Raw genomic sequence first — 21,686 nt, forward strand, 5'->3', positions numbered from 1 at the left:
CTGGGGACGGCAGGGGAGCCTTAGGACTCCGAGGTGCTCCAGGCACACAGGGAGGAGTGGGGCCTTCCCTCTCCCCTCCTCCCTTCCCCATCCCTCGCACCGAGGAGGCTGGGGCGGGCCAGGCGCCCCGGGAGGAGGCGGTGTCCCTGGCTCCGAGCCCGCTGTGCGGGCTGGCCGGGCAGGGGCGGGGCAGTGCCTGGTATTATAAGAGGCCGCCAGGGCACCGAGGCAATGAGCTATCAGCTCGGCTTGGCAGCAGGACGCTGGCAACAGGCGCGCTCCCTGCCTCCCTGCTCCGGGCCAGCCCGTGCGCTCCACCACCGCTATGGTCGCCATGCCCCCGGCCTGGTGCTCCGTTGCTCTAGCCCTGCTCGTGGCCCTACATGAAGGTGAGCTGCCCTGGCCTCGCCTGCTGCAGCAGCTCGCTGGTCTGCTCATCCGTGTCTCCCTCCAGGGCCTCGGTGCCCCCCAAACCTGCTGGGGGCCTACAGGGGCGGGAGCCCCACAGTGGCGGCTGCAGGGGTGTCTGCAAGTGCAGAGGTGCTGCAGGCACAGGGCAACTGCTCGCTGTTCCCCCGGGGGCTGCAGGGGCTTCCCTGGGCCGCCCGGAGCTCCTGAGCTGTAAGTGCCAACTTCCTCAATTATGCAAGAGGAGGAGCCGTCAGGTCCCCCACCCCAGCTGTGCCAGGCGCCCTGACCCACCTCTCCGCCTCTCTCTCCCTCCTGTGCATGCAGGCGAGGGCCAGGCCACTGCCACCCCAGAGCAGCCAGTGCCCTCGCCCCGTGCCCGAGGCTCCCACCTGCGACCTCGGCGTTGCTCCTGCAGCTCCTGGCTGGACAAGGAATGCGTCTACTTCTGCCACCTGGACATCATCTGGGTGAACACTCCCGGGTAAGCTGCTCTGGGGATCCAGGCGGGGCTGCTGCAAGCGGGAGCAGGGGGCGGGAGTGGGGGGCTCCTGACACGCAGGGAACCTCCGGCACAGTCCAGGTCTCCCTGGGCCTCTGGATGGGAGCATTGGGCTAATATCAATAGTTCCCAGCTTTTGTTTCAACTCCCACGTGGGGCTGCCTGAGAAATATAGAGGGCCGTCTCATGAGAATTCTCACTAGAGTCCAGTAAGACAGTATTGGCTCTATTTTCCAGAACAGGGTATTGAGGCTCAGAGAGGTTAGGTGCCTTCCCTAAGATCACACAGGAACGAGTAAGCGGTAGATGGAGGCTCCAGCGTAGGTCCCTGGATGCCACAGTTCACACCCGCTCTGCCATGCTCCCTCTGCATGATCTTCCAAGACTAACAAGATGAATGACAGCCCCCGTATCTTGACTGTGCCAGGCCCTCTGCCAGACACTGCCCAGGCATTATCATCTCATGAACCCCCATCCTCCCCGTGAGGCAGGTACTGCAGTTGTCCCCAAATGACAGATGAGAACCTGTCCTGTGTCACCTGGCGGAGCCGGGGTGGGGTCCCCGCGCTATCTGCTCTGTCTGCACCCGCACTGCCTCCGGGCTGCTGCATACTTCAAGTTTAAGTTTCTGTGTGTTTGTGTGTTTTTTTTTTTCCCCTTTCCCCAATTGCAAAAGGCAGGAGAAGCCTGGCATGTAAGCGTGTGTGGAGCTAATCCGAGTGCAAACCCTCGCTCAGGGCGGGAACCCGGCCAGTCCCTGCGTGCCGGGTCTACCTGGAGTCAGAACAACTCCAACCACATCGGCTAAAATTAGCTCTCGCACCTGAAGGTGCTGGTCCGACCGGCCACAGGGCCCCTGCCCTGCCCCTGGCCCGCTGTGGCCAGACTCTGCATCTGAAAGCAATCCCATCTGAGCTCGCACACGGGTGCACACACGTGCACACGCACGCACACGCTTTGTTCCAAAGTCAAAGCTCTAAGACACGTTTGCCACCCCTCCAGGCAAGTGGTGACCAGGTGGGGGCAGCTTAGCTGTGAGCCTGTGTGTTTACTTGTCCAAGATGGCGTTTCCTCCCCTCCTCCAGGGCAAGCTGAGAACAGGGGGGCGAGCCTGGCTCCATCAGCTCAAGTTCCTGTCTGGGAGCCAAGGGCGAGGGGGCTGGGAGGACTCCCCATTTCTTGACTTAGGGAGGGAACACAGTTTCCACCCCCTCCTCCCCATGCTGGGCAGGGCCAGGGAAGTGGGGGTGAGGAGAGAGGGGAGAGAGGAAGGGTCTTGTCCAGGGCTACCTGGCACCTAGGGAGGAGCCTCTGGTGGGACTTCTTGAGGTCGGGGGTTGGTCACCATTTGCTGCCACCCTGGGGGCATGGGTGGCCATCCCAGTGCACAGTATGGACAGTCCTGCTTGCCAATGGTCGTGGTTTGTCTAATTGTCTCTGTCTCCCTCTCCCTCTTTCTCTCTCTCTCCACCCTACACCACTACCTTGCTGGCTGCCCGCCCACAGACAGACAGCTCCTTACGGCCTGGGAAACCCGCCAAGACGTCGGCGCCGCTCCCTGCCAAGGCGCTGTGAATGTTCCAGCGCCAGGGACCCCGCCTGTGCCACCTTCTGCCATCGAAGGCCTTGGTAAGTGGGCACCCAGCCTGCAGGGGCCCGGGGTGGCTGCTTGCCTGGACTTGTGCTGGAGAGCAGGCTGTATGGGAGACCAGCAGAGGAGCAGGGTCCTAGGGGCCCACAGGCCACCCTGGTCCATGGGCAGCACCCCTCCCTACGAGGAGCCAGTCACTCCTGAGTCCCTCCCGCTACGCAGCTCTAGGGGCTTCTGAGAGCATCACGTCCCCACACCTGAGCCGGAAGGATTCTCCCAGGTGACAGCTGAGGCAGCTCAGGCCCAGAGAGGAGACAGGACTGGTCCCGTCAGGCCACACAGCTCGCCAGCAGGAGAGCTGGGCCTTCAGCCGTGGTCTGCCTGACCAAGTCCACCAGGTTTCAGGTTCGGCCTTGAGGCTCAGAGCACGGCCGAGCCTTCTCAGTGGAGAAGGAACCTCTGGCGCTGGGAGGCCATGGCCCCATCCCAGGCTGTCACAGGGTTGCGTGGGGGCTTTTGCCAAGTCTCTGAATGATCTGGGCCTCAGTTTTCCCGTCTGTGAAAGGAATAGGAGACTTCGTTCCTCTCTCCTCCACCTGGAGCATCTGCGGAAAGCAGACACTGGCTTCACGGTTCCGAGCCTCCTGTTCCCATGATGGTTTAGGAGACACTCCTCCTCTGGGACTCAAGTTGTGGCTCCACCCCTCCCTCAGTTTCCCCTGCCAGAGGGCCATGCCCAGCTGCAGGCGGCCGGATTCTGGGAAGGCCGGCCACCCAGCTGCCTCTTTCTGAGGCTAAGAACACATTCCCGGTAGCTCAGTTTTCCTCGGTCCCCACCCCACCTGGGAAAGGAAAGATGCCAGGTGCAGAGGGGTGGAAATGGATCTGCTCCTGAGGGCGGGGGGTGAGGGGGTTGGGCCTGCAGCCAAGTGGCCTCTGTCCCTCGACAACCCCTCACTTGCTCTTCATTCAGGGCTGACGCTGTGGCAGTCCCAGGCAGTGACTCCCGTGAAGACACGTTCCAGGCTGGCAAGACATGGACCACTGCAGGAGAGCTCCTCCAGCAGCTGAGGTGAGGGGCCCCTGCACTGATTGAGTGTTTTCTGCATGCCTGGCACATTTCCCTTGTTCTCCATGCAAGGCAGGACTGGGTCTCCACTGGGTAGCCAAGAGAACTGAGGCTCAGAGTGGTGAAGGCACTTGCCCAAGGTCACACAGCAGTCACTGGCATCTGGCTGACTCCAGAACCTGTGCTCTTAACCACTACACTCTTTATTACCATCGGGCTGGAAGTGCACTTTTTTAGAGGGTTTTATGACTCATGACTGTGGAAGGACCACAGGTGTTCATCCAGGCTGTGTCTGAATCAAGCATCTCCCACATGCTGGAGTCCCACGGAGCCGACTACCTAACGTGCTCCCTCCCCCGTGCCCCAGACTGGATCCCTCCCTGGTGGCTTCAGCGTGGCTCAGCTCAAGGCGTGGCACACAGGAGGGTCTCAAGAATGACTGTCTAACCAAACCGACTTGAGAACAGAAGTCCCACATCTAGCCGTGCAGCCAAGTGGCTAAAGGAGCCGCTTCTGAGCCAGGACTGCCTGATCTGAACCCTAGCCGTGCCACAGACAAGCTTTGTGACCTTGGGCTTGTCACTTAACTTCTCTGTGCTTCAGCTTCCTAATCCCGAAACAGGGACGACAGTGCTCTCCATCCCATGGCGTTGTGGTGAGGCTGGATGAGATGGCATACATCATGCGCCTCAAGCAGGGCCTGGCCCCCCGGGGAGCTCTGGGGGTGTCCATCATTCCTACCTCTGTCCCTGATGGCTCCTTGGGACCATCCAGTATGGGGGCCCAGCACGGCCCCTCAGGGGTTTCCATCTTTGGGAGGAGGCAGAAACAGAGGAGAAAAGACAGGATGGTGGGACGGGCAGGACCAGCATATACTCAGGAACCATCTTAGGATAAAAAAATCAAGATAAGACTTGGCACGTGTGGGCACTTCATCGCGGGCAGAGGGCTTGCTTTGCTGACCTGTGCTTGTCCTCACCCCTGGCCAGGCCTGTTTCATGTCACAGACCAAGAAAGGGGCTCAGAGAGGTTGACACCTTATCCAAGTTCCCACAGCTGGGAATCGAAGCCGGCCTCCTAACTCCCAGGCCAGAACGCTTCGAGCCAGGACGAGGCCACCCAGATGACACCAGAGTCCTCACCAGGGTCTCAGCCAGGTTCAAAAGGCAGCTAGAACCCATATTTGTCTGGGTTGGACCTCCTTGAGCTGGACCTCAGAGAATGGGAATTTGCACAGGTCGTGTTTGAGTGAGCGGATGGTACAGCCTGGAAGGAACGGCATGAGTGAAGGTGTGGATGTGGAAGGCAGGTCACGGGGATACCTGGGCTGGTCTTGGCTGTCCGGTCACTCTGGCAGCACTTGATGGCAAACATCAGCTTTGTTAAAGCCTCTGAGGGCAGAGAAGCTTCTAGGCCTGGTCTGGCCTATCCTTGAGGCGCAGGCCTTGTTTTCAGGGTCACTGGTGGCAGCCCTCTGACCTTGGGGCAGCCGTGATCCAGGGTCTAGACCCTATGATCCTGCCTCTCACAGGGAACTCTTGGGCGGTCCATATCTCCTGAGATGCTAAACTGACCCTTCTCCATTCCAGGGGCATTTCTGCAGCCAACATCCGCTTTGCTAGGAGACAGCAGGAGGCAATTAGAGCGCCCAGGCCTACACCCTCCAGGCGGAGGAAGAGATAGCGCCGGGAGCTGGAGGAACACTGCGAAGGAAGCCTGCGTGGACACGGGAGGAGACTGGCGGCCCAGGGCTGGGAGACCCTCCACCTGTTTTCTAGGCCAGGAAACCCACCTGCTGGGATTGGCACAGCTCCGGCCTCCTCGCCTGGGTGAGGGAAGCTCCCTCGAGGCAGCCCCATGCCCTCACACTGCCCAGGAAAGCCTTCAGCCCCCAGGCTGTGGAGCGGCCCCCACGCTGGCCCGGGCCCCGCAGCCCTGCTGGAAGGAACTGCGTGGGGGCTGCAGTAACCTGGAGGCCACGTCCTCAGAGGCGTCCTGTCTGGTGGCTGCAAGCCAGGAGGGACGAACTGTGGTGGCAACTCACACCTAAGCCAGGCCTGGAGACCGGACAGGGCGGCCCAAGGGCCGGCGTCCTGGCTGGTCCCCATCTGTCCCCTCTGGCTCTCCCTTCCCAGAGTCCTTGTCCCCTCATACCCTGGGACGCTCCCGGTGAGGAGGGCCTGCTCTGCTTTACCTGTCTGTATATAACTTATTTGCTCTGGGAAATTTGAGAATTCCAATTATTTATTTTAATGTATTTTTTTAGACTCTCAATTATTTACCTGCAAACCTGTGTTTGTAATAAACAATGAAATGACACTCTGGTGTTTTGTCTTGGCTGAGGCGGGGTGGGGGGGCCACTCTCAGGAAGGGGCTGCTTGGAAGTTAGGGCCACACAGGAAGGGGGAGAAAGGGCCTGGGCAGGGTGCCAGAGCCCGGAGTTCCGCTGCATGCACCCTTGCTGGGCGTCTCTTACTGCTAACCCATTCTCTCTGGGCTTTTACCTATCATGTGCCTGGGAAGCCATTTGTGGCTTTGACATCCAGGATTCCAGGATCTGCATTCCCATCAGGCCAGTAAGTGAGAGCCAGGCCTTTCCCAAGAGCAGGTTTGGAAGAAGCCAAGACTACGAGGACGTCAAGGCACACTTCTGCTCCCGCTGCCCTGTGCCGCCAGGGGTGGCTGCGAGGCCCAGAGCAGATCTGTCCAGTGAGGGCTGGGCCGGATGGATGCCAAGGCTGTGTGCAGCCTCAGCGGCCAGTGCTGGGTGCTATGGTGGAGTCACAGCCTGGCCCTGGCCTTGCCCTCGCCTGAGGCCTGGAGCTCTGGAAGTGGGTTGGCCGATCCCGCCAAAGCCCAAGAAGCAGGCCAGCTAAGTCCCAGGGACAGCTAGCAGCCAGGGCCACCCCTACTGGCAGCCACCTGGACCCTGGACCCATTTCTGCCGGATCCCCTTGTGAGCAAGGTGTTCCCTTTCATCCTGGCTAGCCTGTGCCGGGAGTGGCAGGTTGCGGCCTGAGCCAACTATTGAAAAATAATTATTTACACACGGCTTTAGTCCTGCCTTGTCCATGAAGCCAGCCCCGACACCCTCATGGAAGAATAACACGTTGACACATTGAACTCCCACTGGATACTGGCACGTTACCCAGATTAACTCGTTTCATCCTCACAACAACCCTACATCATAGGTACTATATTATCCCCATTGCACAGATAAGGAAACTGATGCACAGAGAAGGCAATTGACTTGCCTAAGGTCACACAGCGAGTAAGTGGTGGCATCAGGATTTGAACCCAGAGTCTATAGTACAGACATACATATGCACTAGTTTAATGAATATTTGTTGATAGAATTCATGGATCACCACTGCAGTGTGACCTTGAACAAATTTCTTTCTCTTTCGGAGCCTCAGGTTTTTTATCTATAAAATGGGAAAAATAGCCCCTACCTTGTAGGGCTGGTGTGAACACTGAGCGGATCAGTTACGGCACTGGGCTCAGCCCTGGGCCTCACAAGAGGCAGAGGCTGCTTGTCAGGCCGTCAGTGGAGACGATGTAGTGAGTGAAACAGGCACAGCACTAAAGGACTTGAGGGGAGGGAGAGATCGAGGCTGTCTGTGGCGGAAAGGGGCGGTCAGAGAAAGGCTCCTGGACGAGGGCTCCTCCTATAGCCTCACAAGATGAGTAAGACTCAGACAAACAGCAGGAACCTCTGGAGAGAACTCCAGACGGAGGGAGCAGGAAGAGGAAGGGGGCAGTGGGAGTGACAAAGGAGTTCCCACGGAGGACTCCATGTAACTGGAATGTAATGAGGGGAGAAGAGAAGGAGGAGAGCCAGAGGGGCCTTGAGGCCAAAATGAGGAGACTAGACTTTCTCGTGGGCCATGGGAGCCACGAAAGGTCTGGGAGTGGCAGAGGAGCTGGTGAGAGCTGGGCTCTGGAAATATGCCACTGGAGGGCTGCCCAGGGCAAGAGGGGATGAAGGGAGAGGAGGCAGAGCAGCAAATTCCACACCAGCCCTTAGGGGTCCACAGTACCACTTAGATGGTGAGGGGTGGTGTAATGGGATCGGCCCCGTCACTTACCTGCTACCACAGGCCAGGGCCAGAGCCACCTCTCAAATCTCAGCCAAGCCTGATATCACGGTATTCTCACTCCCTCCAGCCCAGCATCCCATTCAAAAGACCCTGTGCCTTGGAAACCCAAAAGCAACAGCCGATGGCCGGGGCAGCCAGGTAGGACAACCCCAGGAGGGCAGGTGCAATGGAGGCTGGCAGAGGGATGATGAGATGCTAGTTGAGGGTGTGGCGGGGGCCCCAGGGAAGCAGGCATTCACTGCCCTTGGCACAGGCCAGAGTTCAGAGAACAGCGACCAATTGATTAAGTAAGAGAGATGATTAAAGGGAGGAGACGAGGCCCAGAAGGAAGGGAGGGCAAGGTGACCCCGCAGCCCCTTGGATCCTTCTTCCTGGGAAATGGGGGCCACTGGCTTGGGCCCTGCACTTCCTGGGGTCCTGCTCTGGGCCTCCTGCAATCACCTCTCTCTACAGGATGAGAAGTTTGCAGGGCCCAGGGGCCATGTGCCCCCCGAGTCTGTGCATGCTGCCAGACCACATTCCGGGTAGCTGGGGCCCCAGAAGTGCAGGCAAAGGTGGCCTGGCGCTTGGGAAGGAGCAGAGGACCACTGGGGAGCAGCTGTCAAGTCAAACGGAACCCTGGGAAGAAGGGTGTCCACAGTTTAGGAAGTTTGTCTGGATTTTATGGGCCCAAATCTTCCTTTTTCCTGCCTTTTCTGCCTTTTCCATATGCTTACGTCTTGTCAAGGTTTTCTGAGTCAAATCTGTGTGCCTGTTGACTGCAACACCAGGCAGAGACAGGCCAGAAGGGGGCACAGGAGGACCCAGATTTATTCGGGTTACAGGCCAGGTGGAAGCTGGGGCGGAGGCGAGTCCAGTCCCGTGTCCAGGGCTCTGCGGCCTGACACACACGCAGGCTGCCCACGGCCCCTTTCCCTCGCCAGGCTGCCCCCTCCCCGGAGCCCCCTCACTCAGGAAAGAACCCCACGGAATTAGTCTCTCTCTCTCTCTCTCTGATTAAAAACAGAAACCAAGGTGCTGGGTTGTTAGTTCAGAAAAGTCATTTGCCTATCAGCACAATAAATCGTTGGAACGCAGCCATCCACTCATTCAACAAATATGAATAATCACCTCTCTTGTGAGCAAGACAGACACAGCCCCTGCCCTCACAGGCCAAGAGCAGCGCTCTCCAAGAAAACACTGTTAACTATGAAGATAAAACAATCGCTAGCCTTTCCTGAGCGCTCACTGGGCGCTTTCTGCGTGTGAATCCCCCACCTCCTTACAGCAGCCTTGTGCAGTGGGTTCTCATGACTGTCCCGTCTTAGGGCAGAGGAAAGTGAGAGGTTAAGTCACCTGCTCAAAGCCACACAGCTAGTATGTGGCTGAGGCAGGATTTAGTCCCCAGGCTCCAAACTTCTATGCTGTCCTGCCTTTCCAATAGGGGGCATCCACACTGTGGTAGAGCCCCTGCGGTGGGGGAGCCCAGGGCGGCTTCCTGGAGGAGGTGACGTCTAGGTCAAGCTTGAGGAAATCAGTGAAGTGAAGGAGGAGGGTGGAGAAGACTGTTCCAGGCAGAGGGAACAGCAGAGGTGAAGGCTCTGCGAGGAAGGGAGCTGTTTTCAGCCCGTTTCTGGGAGCAAAAGAAGGAGGGGGCCTGGGGAAGGCTGGAGGGGGGCAGGTGAGAACGGGCAGTGCCCTCCTGAGCACCTGGCAAGGGGGATGGGGCTACAAGCCGGGAGCTCTACGGCAGCTGTCACCCCCTACCAGGGCCTCAGACTGTGTCTCCTAGGAAAATACCACCATGCCTGAAACGCCCTCCATTCATGCTTCGAGCCTTAGCACCAACACACTTGCTGCCCTCATGGGTCTCACAGGCTGGCAGGGAAGATAGACCATGGCAAAGTGAAGCGACAGGAGGTGGAGTATGTTCTGGGCTGCCCTTCCAGCTGGTGGACGGGGAGGGAAGGAAGGGTTTGGAGAATGGATAGAGTGTACACACGCTGGGAGGGGGGAGAGGGCATTCCAGTTGCGGGACAGGGTGACACGTGTCTGGCGGGAGCATGGAAGAATCCAGAGAGAGGCAGCTGGCCTGATCGGCAGGGGCCAGGCTGGGAATGACATCAGTGCCAGGAACTGGATCTTGAGTGATGGGGAGGCAGTGAAGGTGGCTAGGCAGAGGAGAGCCAGGACAGGAGCTGGCCTTGGGCTGCTGGCTTGTCGTTGGCCCCTCCCTGTCCAATGCTTTCACCTCGCAAAGGCCCTCCCAGCCCCGCTCAAGGGAGAGCAGAGTGTGGGCCTCGCCTCAGCCTGCCAGGGACCTGAGCCAAGAGCCCTCAGCAGCTCGGAAGGGGGCCGTGTGCGGGCCCGCAGGGAGCCCTGGAAGAGGAATGTGGCCTAATTAATTCTCTGAAGCTCAGAGGGCCTCGCCTTGTGAGAGCAGCTGCCAGGACAGGCCTGCCAGGACGCCACCAGCCCCGCCTGTCAATCACTCAGGGCTGAAGAGAGCGAGAGCATGGGGGACAGCAGGCAGGGAGCTGGGAGTCGGGCTCAGGGGGCCAGCCGCTTGCCTCCAGGCACACCCGTGTCCCGGCCCTTCGCAGCTAATAAATCAATAAAGGTAATAGTATCAACCAACAGGCCTTGAGGGATCACCATGTGCCAGACTCTGCAAAGCCTGCTGCACCCACGTCTCATCTATTCATGACAAGGACCAGCGAGGTGGGTCCTGTTATTATCTCCATTTTGCAGATGAGGAAGCTGAGGCTCAGCGAGGTGACCTTGCCTGCCCAGGAACATGCAAGCAGAAAGCACAAGCAGTGAAGCTGGGATTCTGACCCGGGCAGCCTGGGCGCCAGGAGCACATTGTCATAACCAGTGCGCTGGGTTGGCTCAGCAGGGGAAATGGAGCCCCGGGAGTCAGGCTGCCTCTCCCAAGGACAGTGGGCTGAAAGGGTCCCCGGGAGAGTGAATGGAACAGGGACCTGCAGGGGGAAAACCGCACCCCCAGGCTGACCTCTGCTTGAATAGTGTCCTCCCCAGGTTTCCCATGGGGCTCTTCCTCCCCGTCCTGCAGGTCACCCTCAGAGACATGTGGCTCACTATTCCAAGCAGGTGGGGCTGGAGGAAGCCGTCCTGTCTCCCTGGGGTCTCCACCCACTTGGTCCGGGTTCTGCCGCCTGGGCCCTGTCGCAGAGGCCCTGTAACAGCACCGCCAGCTGGGCTCTTCCCAGCGACCCTATGCCCCGCTCCACAGCGGGCCACAGGGGCCAAGGGAGGCTCAGAGATGAGCAGGGACAGGTTGGACCCGGGCCTTACGGCTGGAAAGTGGCAGAGCCAGGACGGGCCCAGACGGGCCTGTAGCCAAGACTCTGCCCTTTCCTGAGAGCAGACAGAAGGAAGGCAGTGCAGCCACATCACGGCGCCTCTCCGAGCCTCAGTTTCCCCATCGGCCATGAGGGTGAAAGGACTGACCTCACAGGCTTTCCTGTGGTTCATTAATATCAGCGCACACTGAGTACTTCATGTCCCAGACACAGTCCTCAGTACTTTATTTAATTCTTAAAAATTTTCCAAAATAAGATTTGATTCATGGCTACATGACAGACCATCATAAGGCTGCACCTTAATGCTTTTGTTACCGCATAGGTGTGTATTTCAATTCGTCCAGTTTCCCACCAATAAAATAACACAGTGTGCTACGTTTGTGCATAAATTTTATATTTATTCCTAATTCTTTTTTGCTACATAAGTTTTTATTGAGACATAATTCATATACCATAAAATCCACTCTTTGAAAGTGCACAGTTCAGTGGCTTTTAGTACATTCACAAAGTTATACAACCATCACCACTGTCTAATTCCAGAACATTTTCATCACCCCAAAAAGAAATGCCGCGCCCTTTAGCAGGCACTCACCACATCCCGCTCCCCCCAGGCGCTGAAGGTCACTAATCTACCTTCTGTCTCTGTGGATTGTCTGTTCTGGACGTTTCATATAAATGGACTCGCACAGTATACAGTCTTTGGCGTCTGGCTCCTTTCACTCAGCATAATGTTTTCAAGGTTCATCCACGCAGTAGCACGTGTCGGCACTCCATTCTTTTCCATGACTGAATAATATTCCATGTAGGGATGGACCGCACTTTGTTTATCCGTTCATCCACTGACGGACATTTTGGGTTGTTTCCACTTTGGGGCCAAAGCCCTTTACTTTAGCCCTTAACAGCCCTACAGGGAGGAGCTTCTGTATCATCATTTGGACAAAGAGACTGAGGTCCAGAGAGGTTAAAGAGCTCACTCCAGGCCACTGACCCAGTGAGCAGCAGCGGGAGACTTTCCTCCAGGAGTCTGGCTGTGCATACAATAGCCTTAACCATTGGACCACACTGCCTCCTCAGCCAAAGTACGATAGCGTAGGTCAGCACCCAAAGCAAACTGCACCAGAGGTGGCACCCGATGGGCACTTAGCAAAGAGTAGCATTTCTTAGCAGCATTTCTGAAGGTGGGCGAGCCAGATTCTTGCCGAGTAGGAGCCCAAGTCAGGACACCCAATGATAAAGAGTCACTCTTTCGGCACACAGGTGATTCTCTGGGGAAAAGGGACATCTCTCCCCACCCATTGGGCCTGCTCCCTCTGCTGAGCATCAGTGGCCTGTAACCCAGAGCCCATTTCTCTGCCCATCCCACCTGGGGAGGCTTGGCTCTTCTCCTGGTCCCAAGGCCCTGCCACTGGCAGCATAAGAGGGCTCCTTGGGTGGGGTCAAGGTCAGGGCTGTGGTCAAGGCCATGCGTCACTTTGGGTGGTTCTCTGCCTCCTTGGGGCCTCCATCTATTAAATAATGGGACAAGAAATCTTAATGCTTTCTTTCTTTAATCACAAAGGCAAGACAATATATACACAAAAGCTTGTGGCTAAAAAAAACCCAAACAAACAAAAATTGAAAAGAATACAGGAGCGTCTAGAATAAAACATCAGTCTTCTCCCTGCCTCCCACCCCGAAGTAACCACTCCGAGAGGGGGTATGTAGCCTTTTTCTGTGGATTCAGGTATTTGTTTTATGTCTAACTTTTTAGGGGTATTTAAAATAAGAAATGGAGACATAAGTCTTCCTGCTCTGCAACCTGGTTTCCCCACTCCATAGGCATCATTCCAGACCGGTGCGCATGGATTTACCCCAGTCTTACTTTTAACAGCTGCACGGTGCTCCCTGGCACAGACAGACTGTTGCTTACTTAACCATTTGCCTGCCAACACCTTTCGGATGGCCTCCATTTATTGTTTGCATAAACACGCTGCAGTTAACACCTTGTTTATACATCTTTGTCCTCAAAGGACAGATTTTTAGACATGAAATTGCTGGGTCAAAGGACATGCACATTTTAAATATTCTGCCAAAAATGAGATTCCAATTTGCACTCCTGCTCCCACTGGGTGCACGTGCCCTTTTCCTCACATCCCTTCCAGCACTGGTGGCTCGGATGTAGAAACCATTTCTTCACAAGGAATCTGATGTGCAAAAGAGATAAAACAGATGCTGCCTGGGCCGAGGAGGGCGAGGGTCTGGAGATGCCCTGATGTCCCAGCCCTCCCAGCAGAACAGAGGGTCCCTCCAGGGTCTTCCAGGGCTGGGATTGGATCCTGTTGGGCTGCAGGACTGTCCCTCTGTGGCTGGCATTAGCCCCCAGCCTCTCAGGTGGCCCCCCAGGGAGCTTGGGGATGGACAAGAGGCTGTCCAATCTTCTTCTGCAGCTGAACCCACCATCCCCTAATGACTGTGCCTTTGGGTAGGGCCCTTCTGGGGACAGCATCTTCATTGGAAAGGCTGTGCAATGGGAGACTTTAGGTACCTAAACCTGCAGGTGTTTTCTTGAAGAGAGGGAGCCTGGGGCATCCTGGTTCCCTCTCAGCCTGTGACCCATACTGGCCTTTTCGAGAAAACTGGATCCTGGTCTCGCCTCTGCCCAGGCCTCCCTCTGTAGACCCAGGCAGGCTGCTGGGCTCCAGGCTCCCAGAAGCCAGGCTGGGGAGATCCCTCCCATGGAGCAGGTGCAGAATCTGCTCCCTCCAGAGGCTCCACACTTGCCATGCGCGTTAATCACTCCCAAGGTGGAGGGAGGGCTCCTCCTGGGAGGCGGCAGACTGGGGGCAGGGTAGGGGCAGGGAGGGCAGAGGAGGGGAGCGTGGCCAGTCCCCTCCAGGCCCAGCATCTGAGGCTCCCTCCCTGTGACTTTGATGCGGCCTAGTGAACTTGGTACACAGGAGTCCCACCTGCTTAATCTGAGACCGTGTGAGCACGCATACACCCAAGAGTACAGCTACGTGTAAAACGTATTCCTGTATGTTCAACCGGGGATACTTATGCATATCTACACGCATTTGGATTTGTGCCTCGTGGTTACAGGTGTTCACGCACAATGCACATGGATGCATGTTCCTGTGCATATCAACATGTACAAGCATGTGTGACTGTGAGTGCCCCTGAGCGTGTAAGTCTTTGCCTGGTGGCAGCTGCATAGATATGTGTGCATATGTGCACCTCTATAGGTGTGCATATATGTGGATGCAAGTGTGCCTGCATCCGTGATTATGGATCATGGGCGTGTGGGTGCACGAGTGACACGAGCACACACACAGGCGAGTGCGTGTAAGAACATGCGCATAAGGCACATAGAAGGGGAGACTAACTGTGTGTGCACACACATGTGGATTAGAGGTGCTTCAGTGTGCCTGTGATTTTTGAACAAAAATCCTGAAAGTGGAGGATTTCCCACCCCCAACCTCCACGCCCTGTTGGGGGTCTGAGAGGGCTGTGTTGGAAAAGGGGACACAGGGGTCAGGAAGGGAAGGTGAGGGAGGAGCCAGAGCAGAGAACCCCTGCCTCAGTTTCTAAGGCTGCCCACCCTGAGCTCCAACCCCACCCCACGCCCAGGGAGACTATTGTCCTGGGCCCAGAGGACCCAGGTCTGGCTCAAGCGGGGGTGGGGCAGGGGGGAGTCAGACAGAGCCCAGGCCAGTCCCCGCTCTGACAGCACCTGGGCAAGGCACGTCCCCTCTCAGCCTCCATTTCCTCATCTGTAACCCAAGGGTTATCATACCTGGGGCTTCCATTGCAAGGAAGCTCAAAATACCAGCTCAGATCCCACCTTCCCGTGGTCACCTCCCAGAACAATTTCCATCCCTCCTCCCCACTCCACCCCAGCTCCTGCAGCTCCTCCCTCTGCCTGTGCTGGCTCCCTGCCTGACCTAAAAACTTCTATCCACCTGTCAAAGCCCACGCCCATGTCACCACCTGGCCACACATTTGTCAGTCTTCCCTGCTGGACTGTGAACTCCCAGGGCAGGGACCAGCTCAGGCAGTCCTGGGCTCCCCAGAGCACACCCTCACCTGCACAGCATAGATAATCAGTCACTATTTGATTTTAAAAGTTGAAGATAAGGAGAGAAGGGGAGGGAGGGGCCGGGCTGTGGGAGCAGCAATGTTTGGTACAAACGCAGGCCACTGTGTACCCCCAGACCTGATGAGTCAGCCTGACCCTCGCCCTTGAGCAGGAAGGGAAAGCACCAGTTATCAGGGGACACAGATGCCGGCACCAGCCTTATCACGCTTGACCCCACCGCACATGTCCAAGGTAAGCAGTATTTTCATTCCCATTTGATAGATGCAGAAACTGACCCTTGGAGAAGATGAGTCAGTAGAGCTGGGTCTCAAATCCTCCTGACTCCAAGGCCTTCTCCAGGCTCCCCTCCCCACTAGGTTCCTTCTCCCCTTTTACAAGCCCTGCCCACAGTCCCTGGGCACTTAGGTGTCTGTGCCTGTGTTCCAGGGGCTACTCAAGGGGCCCACAGCGGGCGCCCTCAGGAGCAGCTCTTGATGGTGAAGAACAGGGCTGGTGGACAGATGCCCTAGCTCCCTCGCCTCTTTGGTGGGGCAACTCTGAGGCTGGTTCTCCACCATTTCCAGGAGATCCCACAGTGCCGAGCCCGAGTCTCCCACTTTCCCGGCTTGGCTGCCCTCCCTGTCTCCCTTCCCACATCCTTCATGACTTCCTAGAAACTCCTCCCACATAAACTCCATGCCCTTGACTCCTAGTTCAGGTCTGCTTCTGGGGGCCCCAACCCAAGCGCCCAGGCAGCCAAGAGAAGCTTGCTTCATGGGGGGCCCCCATCCGAGCAGCCATGAGGTTTGTGCAGGGTCAGAAGTGCCCAGTGGAGGTTCCAGGGCCACCTGGGGCGCCAGACTGGGGGAGTGGCTGGCCCAGCTGCAGCCCCAAGCCTGCAAACAACGTCAGGCGGAGGCCCGGGGCAGCGCGTACACGGCTTTGAGGGGCATGGGTGTGAGCACAGCAGTTGACAGGAGGCAGGGCTTATCTCAGGGCCCAAGACCACACCCGCGCCTCCCTCCCTTCTGCAGAAGTGTGCCTCCAGACCCTGAGCCCTCCCCTGCTCGGCCCCCAGGGAAGCTGCCTGGGGGAGGGCCCTTGACGTGAGTCTGAGCAACTCACTGCCCTGCGCTGGGCCTCGTCAAGTGGTGCAGGGTCTGGGCGGGAGTGAGGAAGTGAATGAAACGCTCTTAGCACTCCTTGGAGGGCTCCTGTTCCCCAGTTCTGCCAGGCAATCACTTGCACATGCACATTAGATGTGCCGTATCTTGCCCCTCATCCCTACATGCTCTTGGAAGAGGGTGTTACTTAACCCAGAGGAATAAAGTTCTAAAGGTGGAAACTCAAGCACTGGAAGAGACATAGCTTGATTTTGGGGGCTGGCCTCCCTTAAACCCCTCAAATCACACCATGTGAGCCCCCAGCCACATGATGCCAAAAGAGCACGGGTTTTAGAACCAAACTTGGGCTCAGATCCTGTGGCACTCAGAAACACCTTAACCTCTCAGACCTTCGGCTTCCTTGGCTATGAAACGGGCTGACAACGTCCCACTGGCCCCAGGTAAGCACCTTCAATCTCCTTTAATCCTCAACCTGGTAAGAAAGCAACTCTGGTCCCTGGTTGACAGAAGAGGCAATAGAGGCCAGAGGAGAGCAGCAGGTGCTAAGGAGGCCAGTCCCTGCTCGGGTGGGCACAGAGGGGTCTGGGACCTGCCTGCCGCCCTAGGCCGGGGCTGTGCCCTGTCCATTGCAGCCTTCCCTCACCTGGCCCAGCTCGGCCCTGACCGGAGACTCACCCACTGCCCGATTCCTGCACCTGGCCGGTGACTTGTGGTATCTGCCCTCCTCTGGGGTACCTTTGGCCTCAGTAATGCTGGGAGCTGGGCCAGGAGGTCAAAGGGCCCATATCCGGATCCTACTCCCTCAAGAAGCTCTTAGAGCCTCATGGTGCCCGGAGTAGGTAGGCATGCCCCAGCCACAGGGTAAACTGAGGTCCACTGACTTCAACCAGGAGGGCAAACCAGAGGCCTCCTTGGTTATCCTAAGTGGGAATCAAGACAGCAGAAGATGAAAAGTGAAATCAAAACACGCAATGAATTGGCAATTCCACTTCTAGGTGTGTAGCCCAAAGGAACACCTAGCGCTGGTCACCAAAAGATGTGTCCTAGACCGTTCATACAGCACTAGGTATGACAGTCCCAAATCGGAAGCCACTCAAAAGGCCAGCAATAGTAGAATGAACAAATAAACGGAACTACAATGCACGAAACAACACGGACGATCTCACAAACAAAATGCGCAAAACAAAACAGTGCATCTCATAAGATTATGTTTATAAACAGTTTTAATGGTGCTGGAAATCTCCAAGGTGGATTCCCTGGGGCAGGGCAGGGACTGAAAGGGGACAGAAGCGGGGCTTCTGAGAAAGCAGCTGTGTTCCATTTCTTGATCTAGCTGCAAGCTTCATAGGTGTCCTCAGTTTGTGAAAATTCGTCAAGTTGTACATTTCTGATTTGTACCCTTTTCTGTATGAATAGCACACCCTTGAACTTTACCTTAAGTCAAATCTTATGATGTGTACTCTGGTGTCTGGCCTCTTTTGTGCAACATCATGTTTTTGACATTCATCCGTGTTGTTACATGTAACAGTAATTTCTTCTTTTTCTTTGCTATATAGTATTCCATGTCATGAATAGACCACGACTTGTTTATCCCTTCTGCAGTTAAGGAATGGAAGTTGGGCTGTTTCCTCAGGTTTGTTTTGACCATTTTCATACCTGACTTTTGGCGAACGTACGTATGTATTTCTGTTGGGTGTATACCTAGGGATGGGTCTTCAGCTTTATTAAACGCTGACAAACAGTTTTCCAAAACAGTTTACCACTTGGCACCTTCATCAGCTGTATGTGGCGGCTTCACGTCCTCACGAGCACCAGTACGGTCAGACTGTTTCCCTGGAGCCAATCCAGTGGGTGTGAAACGGTATCACGCTGTAGTTTTTCTGCATTTCCCTGATGCCTCATGAAGGGGAGCACCTGTATTTGTTCGGGTTTCCTAGGAGCAGACCCTGAGACAAGGATTCGTGAGCAAGTGGTTTATTTGGCAGGCGTGTTAGTCTGCGAGGGCCGCCATAACAAAATACCACAGACCGGGTGGCCAAAGCAACAGACATTTGTTTTCTGACAGTTCTGGAGGATGGACATCCAAGATCAAGGTGCCATCAGGGTTCGTTTCTCTCTTCCTGCCTTGTAGACAGCTGCCTTCTAGCTGTGTCCTCACCTGGCCTCTTCTCTGTGCGCACGTGGAGAGAGCTCTCTGGTGTCTCTTCCTCTTCCTATAAGGACACCAACCCTATCACATTAGGGCACCACCCTTATGACCTCATTTAACCTTTATTAGCTCCCTAAAGGCTCTGTCTCCAAATACTGTCACCTTGGAGGTTAGGGGAACACAATCCAGTCCTTAACAGCAGGTGATCCTAGAAAAACCCATAAGGGAGTGAGGAAGTGAGGGCCGAGGAGGAAACTACTGAAGTGTGTGTTAACAGCAAGTGACCCCCCTGGGCACCTGGAGTTTAATCCCACAGGGAGACTCTGGGAAACTGTGTAAACCACACACCCGAGAGTTATCCCACTCAGGGAGCGAGGGAGCTGGACTTTTATACGCCAGCTCCTGCCAGTCATTGGTTGGGGAAATTTCAAGGTAGGGGAGGGTGTTAACTCCTTGGCTCTTGTGGCAGTGCAGCCTCCCCGGGCTCCACAGAAGCCCCGAGGCTCAGAGCCGCAGGAGCTGGCCCGTGGAAGGAGCACACACACAGCACGTCTTCACACGCTGGTAACAGCCGGATTCTCACCTGCGCGAAGTGGCTACTCGAACGCAGCTGGGTTTTGAAGGATGCGTCTTGATTGACTGGCAGGAGAAGGTATTCCTGCAGGGGAAACAGCACGGACAAAGCCTAGAGGGACGAACTGGGGCTATGTAGGGAAGAGGCGGGATACGAGACTGCAGTGGGGACAGCAGAGACCCCACCACAAAGGTCAAATAAGAAGGTTGCTCCTTGAAGACTCTGGAGAGGGCAGGTACCCCATCTATATGCCTGTCTGCTCAGAAACCCAAGCCGGGCTACGTTCCTAAGACCATCTCAGAACGCTGTCTTCCAGTGCCCCCGAGTCGTCTGACTGCCCCAGTCCAGCCCCCAGCAGGGCAAGCACTCCCAAATCCAAGAATGCCTCCCCTAGCCAGGAGACACAGACACCACTCCCAGCAGAGAGGCTGCGAGCCAGGCCTGGGTCCTGGTCGGACAGTGAGGACAAAGGGGCCAGGCTTCCCAGGGTGGCAGAGGCCTCAGCCACAGTCTGGGAATCAGAGGAATCAACGTCTGACCTCAAGGCTGGCCCTGGACATGGGACCTGTTGCTAAGAGGGTTGACTTAGTATTTAACCTCATACCACCTGAATTCAGGCTCTGCTGCTCCTCTGGAATCTTCTCACAGGTCAGGAAAGCTGTGTTTGTTTCACTGTCTGCAGAGCCTGCATGAGAGTCAGAGGAAGCCTGGGCCCGGGGCTGTGGGCTTGGATGGCCTGAGGGGGCCTGGAGAGAAGGAAGCTAAGTTGCACAGGCCCGAGCAGGGTCTGACTTCTCTGCACAGCTATTGGTTTGGAGTCCAGCCATATCCAATTCTGTATCCGAATAACAAGCACTTTCTCTACAGACAGAGTGTAACCATGATGGAGGCCAGGTGTCATGGACACCTGTTTGTCAGTCCAGCCTTTCTTTGGCAAGCCACATCTCCCCCATTAATCCTGCTCTGTCTGTGCGGCTCAGGGGGGCAGCCTCCCCACACACCCAGGCAAGGGGATTCATGAACCATGCCTGGTCAAACAGAGCACCCACCCCCAGCCACCATGATTGACTCCAGGACAAACACAAGACCCAAGCCAGGCCAATCAGCATCTTCCCTGAGACTATTGCTAGAGCTTTCTGGAAACTCTTCTGAGATTGTGAGCTATGGATATGAGATTGTAGCAGCGGGTGGACACCTTGCATCACATGATGAAAATCTACCCAGAAAAAAAAAAAGGCAAAGACAGGCAGGCCCAGCTGAGAGCTAGAAAGAGAGAGAATCTTCATGGTGTCAGCTAAACACCTGGATGCAGCTCATCTGAAGTCCCTCAGACTTCTTATTTACATGAGGCAGTACCCGTCCTGCTCCACTTACATTTCATCAGGGCTTCTGTCACTTACAGTCTAAAGGATTCTGATTAAAACACGAGGTGAGAACACAGCCAAGCTCCTTGTGCACCTTCAGATCCAAGGAGACACAGGGATACGCAGGAAGTCTCTTTTCAAAGGGCGACTGCAGCTGGGATGTTGCAATGAGGCAAAGATCCATGTCCTATTGCCCTTCTTTAGGAAGCGGCAATTGACTAACCCAAAGGAGAGCAAACACTGCCAGCAGTTTATGTTCAAGTTCAGAATATTACTCAGGCTGGAAGGGTTGCATTCTGGCAAGCAGCCGTCCATCGGACTTCCCAGAGAGCTCTGGGAGGTGGCGTTGGAGGGGAGCTGTGGTGCGTGTTTCTGATCAACAGTTCCGGGGCCATTTAATTACTTTTTTCATTTGCTGAAATATGGGGGCCAGAGCCATATAGATTTAGGAGAAAGGGAAGAAAATATTGCATTTTTGCAAGCCCAGCGTGAAGGGGTATCGCTCAACAGATTCACTTGTGAATTCAATTAAGTTCAACAAACCACCTCAATGTCCCTCCACAGGGGTCTGGTTAAAGGACGATAGTACATGGATTTTAAAAGAAGTAAGGTAGCTCTAAAATATGCTGTCATAGAAATATGCCTGTAATGCATGAAGTGTTAAGAGCAATTTGCACAATCATACCTCAATAAAGTGGTATTTTTAAAATTTACAGAATAATATGTAGCCTATATGCCCATTTAAAAAAAGTTAGACCTAGCAGTCCTATCATTTGCAGGAGGCTCATCATTTATCCACTCAGATGTGGGGAAAAAAGCAAAAGAAACTTTTTGCCATTAAAGGTAACATTCTGTCCGGGGATTCAATTGGTACAAACTTCAGTTCCCTATCAGAGCCATCTCTCCATCACAAGGAGTCTCCCTCCCAAGATGAGTTCTGAGCTGGAAGCTTGGGTGTCCTCATGGCATCAGGGAAGGTCCCCTCCCTGGCCTCATGCCACCCCTCTGTTAGAGCGTCTCATCCTAACAGTCCTGAGCCCCGGTTCCTGTCCCCGCTGCCACGACTGTGCAGCACATGGAACCAGCGTCTATTCTGGGCAAAGAGTGGTGGAAGCTCCAGAGGAGCTGGGCTGACCAGGATCCACAGGGGTGAATCCCCTGGGGTCTGCCTGGGACTTTAGAGTCCTCGTGTCCCTGTCCAGGGTCCTGACTGGCAAGTGACCCACCAGAGCTCTCAGGGGCCTTCTGTGACCTCCCATTGTCAGGGTGCCGGGAAATTGGGGCGTCTCTTCCACACCACACAGGAGACAAGCGTGACCAGGGGCACTGTCCCTGGTCTTCTCTCTGCCTGAACACCCTCTAGTGGGTTGAACGCTGGCCCCCTAAAAGCTATGTCTACACCCTGACCCCCAGAACTTGTGAATGTGATTTGGCAAAAGGGTCTTT

The 21,686-nt window shown here is 55.7% G+C and overlaps 1 protein-coding gene and 1 long non-coding RNA gene across 3 annotated transcripts in view; one reads left to right on the forward strand and one right to left on the reverse strand.

Annotated features, from left to right (window-relative positions):
- Positions 1 to 229: 229 nt before the first annotated feature.
- Positions 230 to 5,888, forward strand: EDN2 (endothelin 2). 2 transcript variants are annotated; one of them, XM_014867256.3, is made up of 5 exons: positions 230 to 389; positions 736 to 892; positions 2,417 to 2,539; positions 3,475 to 3,573; positions 5,160 to 5,888. In XM_014867256.3, exons 1-5 carry the CDS (start codon positions 326 to 328, stop codon positions 5,251 to 5,253), a joined length of 537 nt encoding a protein of 178 aa, XP_014722742.1. In that variant the 5' UTR covers positions 230 to 325; the 3' UTR covers positions 5,254 to 5,888. The 2 variants fall into 2 exon arrangements, with proteins under 2 accessions (XP_014722742.1, XP_070367560.1); XM_070511459.1 differs by having other exon boundaries at positions 234 to 892.
- Positions 5,889 to 11,453: 5,565 nt separating this feature from the next.
- Positions 11,454 to 21,686, reverse strand: part of LOC106847833 (uncharacterized) — a 52,469-nt gene continuing 42,236 nt past the window's right edge. Inside the window, exons 6-7 of the long non-coding RNA XR_006527830.2 lie at positions 18,886 to 18,960; positions 11,454 to 18,366 (exon numbers count right to left, since the gene is read on the reverse strand). This is a non-coding gene — a long non-coding RNA (uncharacterized lncRNA). The remainder of the gene's footprint in view (positions 18,367 to 18,885; positions 18,961 to 21,686) is intronic.

The sequence above is a fragment of the Equus asinus genome, chromosome 5 (assembly GCF_041296235.1).
Source record: "Equus asinus isolate D_3611 breed Donkey chromosome 5, EquAss-T2T_v2, whole genome shotgun sequence".
NCBI classification, from domain to species: domain Eukaryota; kingdom Metazoa; phylum Chordata; class Mammalia; order Perissodactyla; family Equidae; genus Equus; species Equus asinus.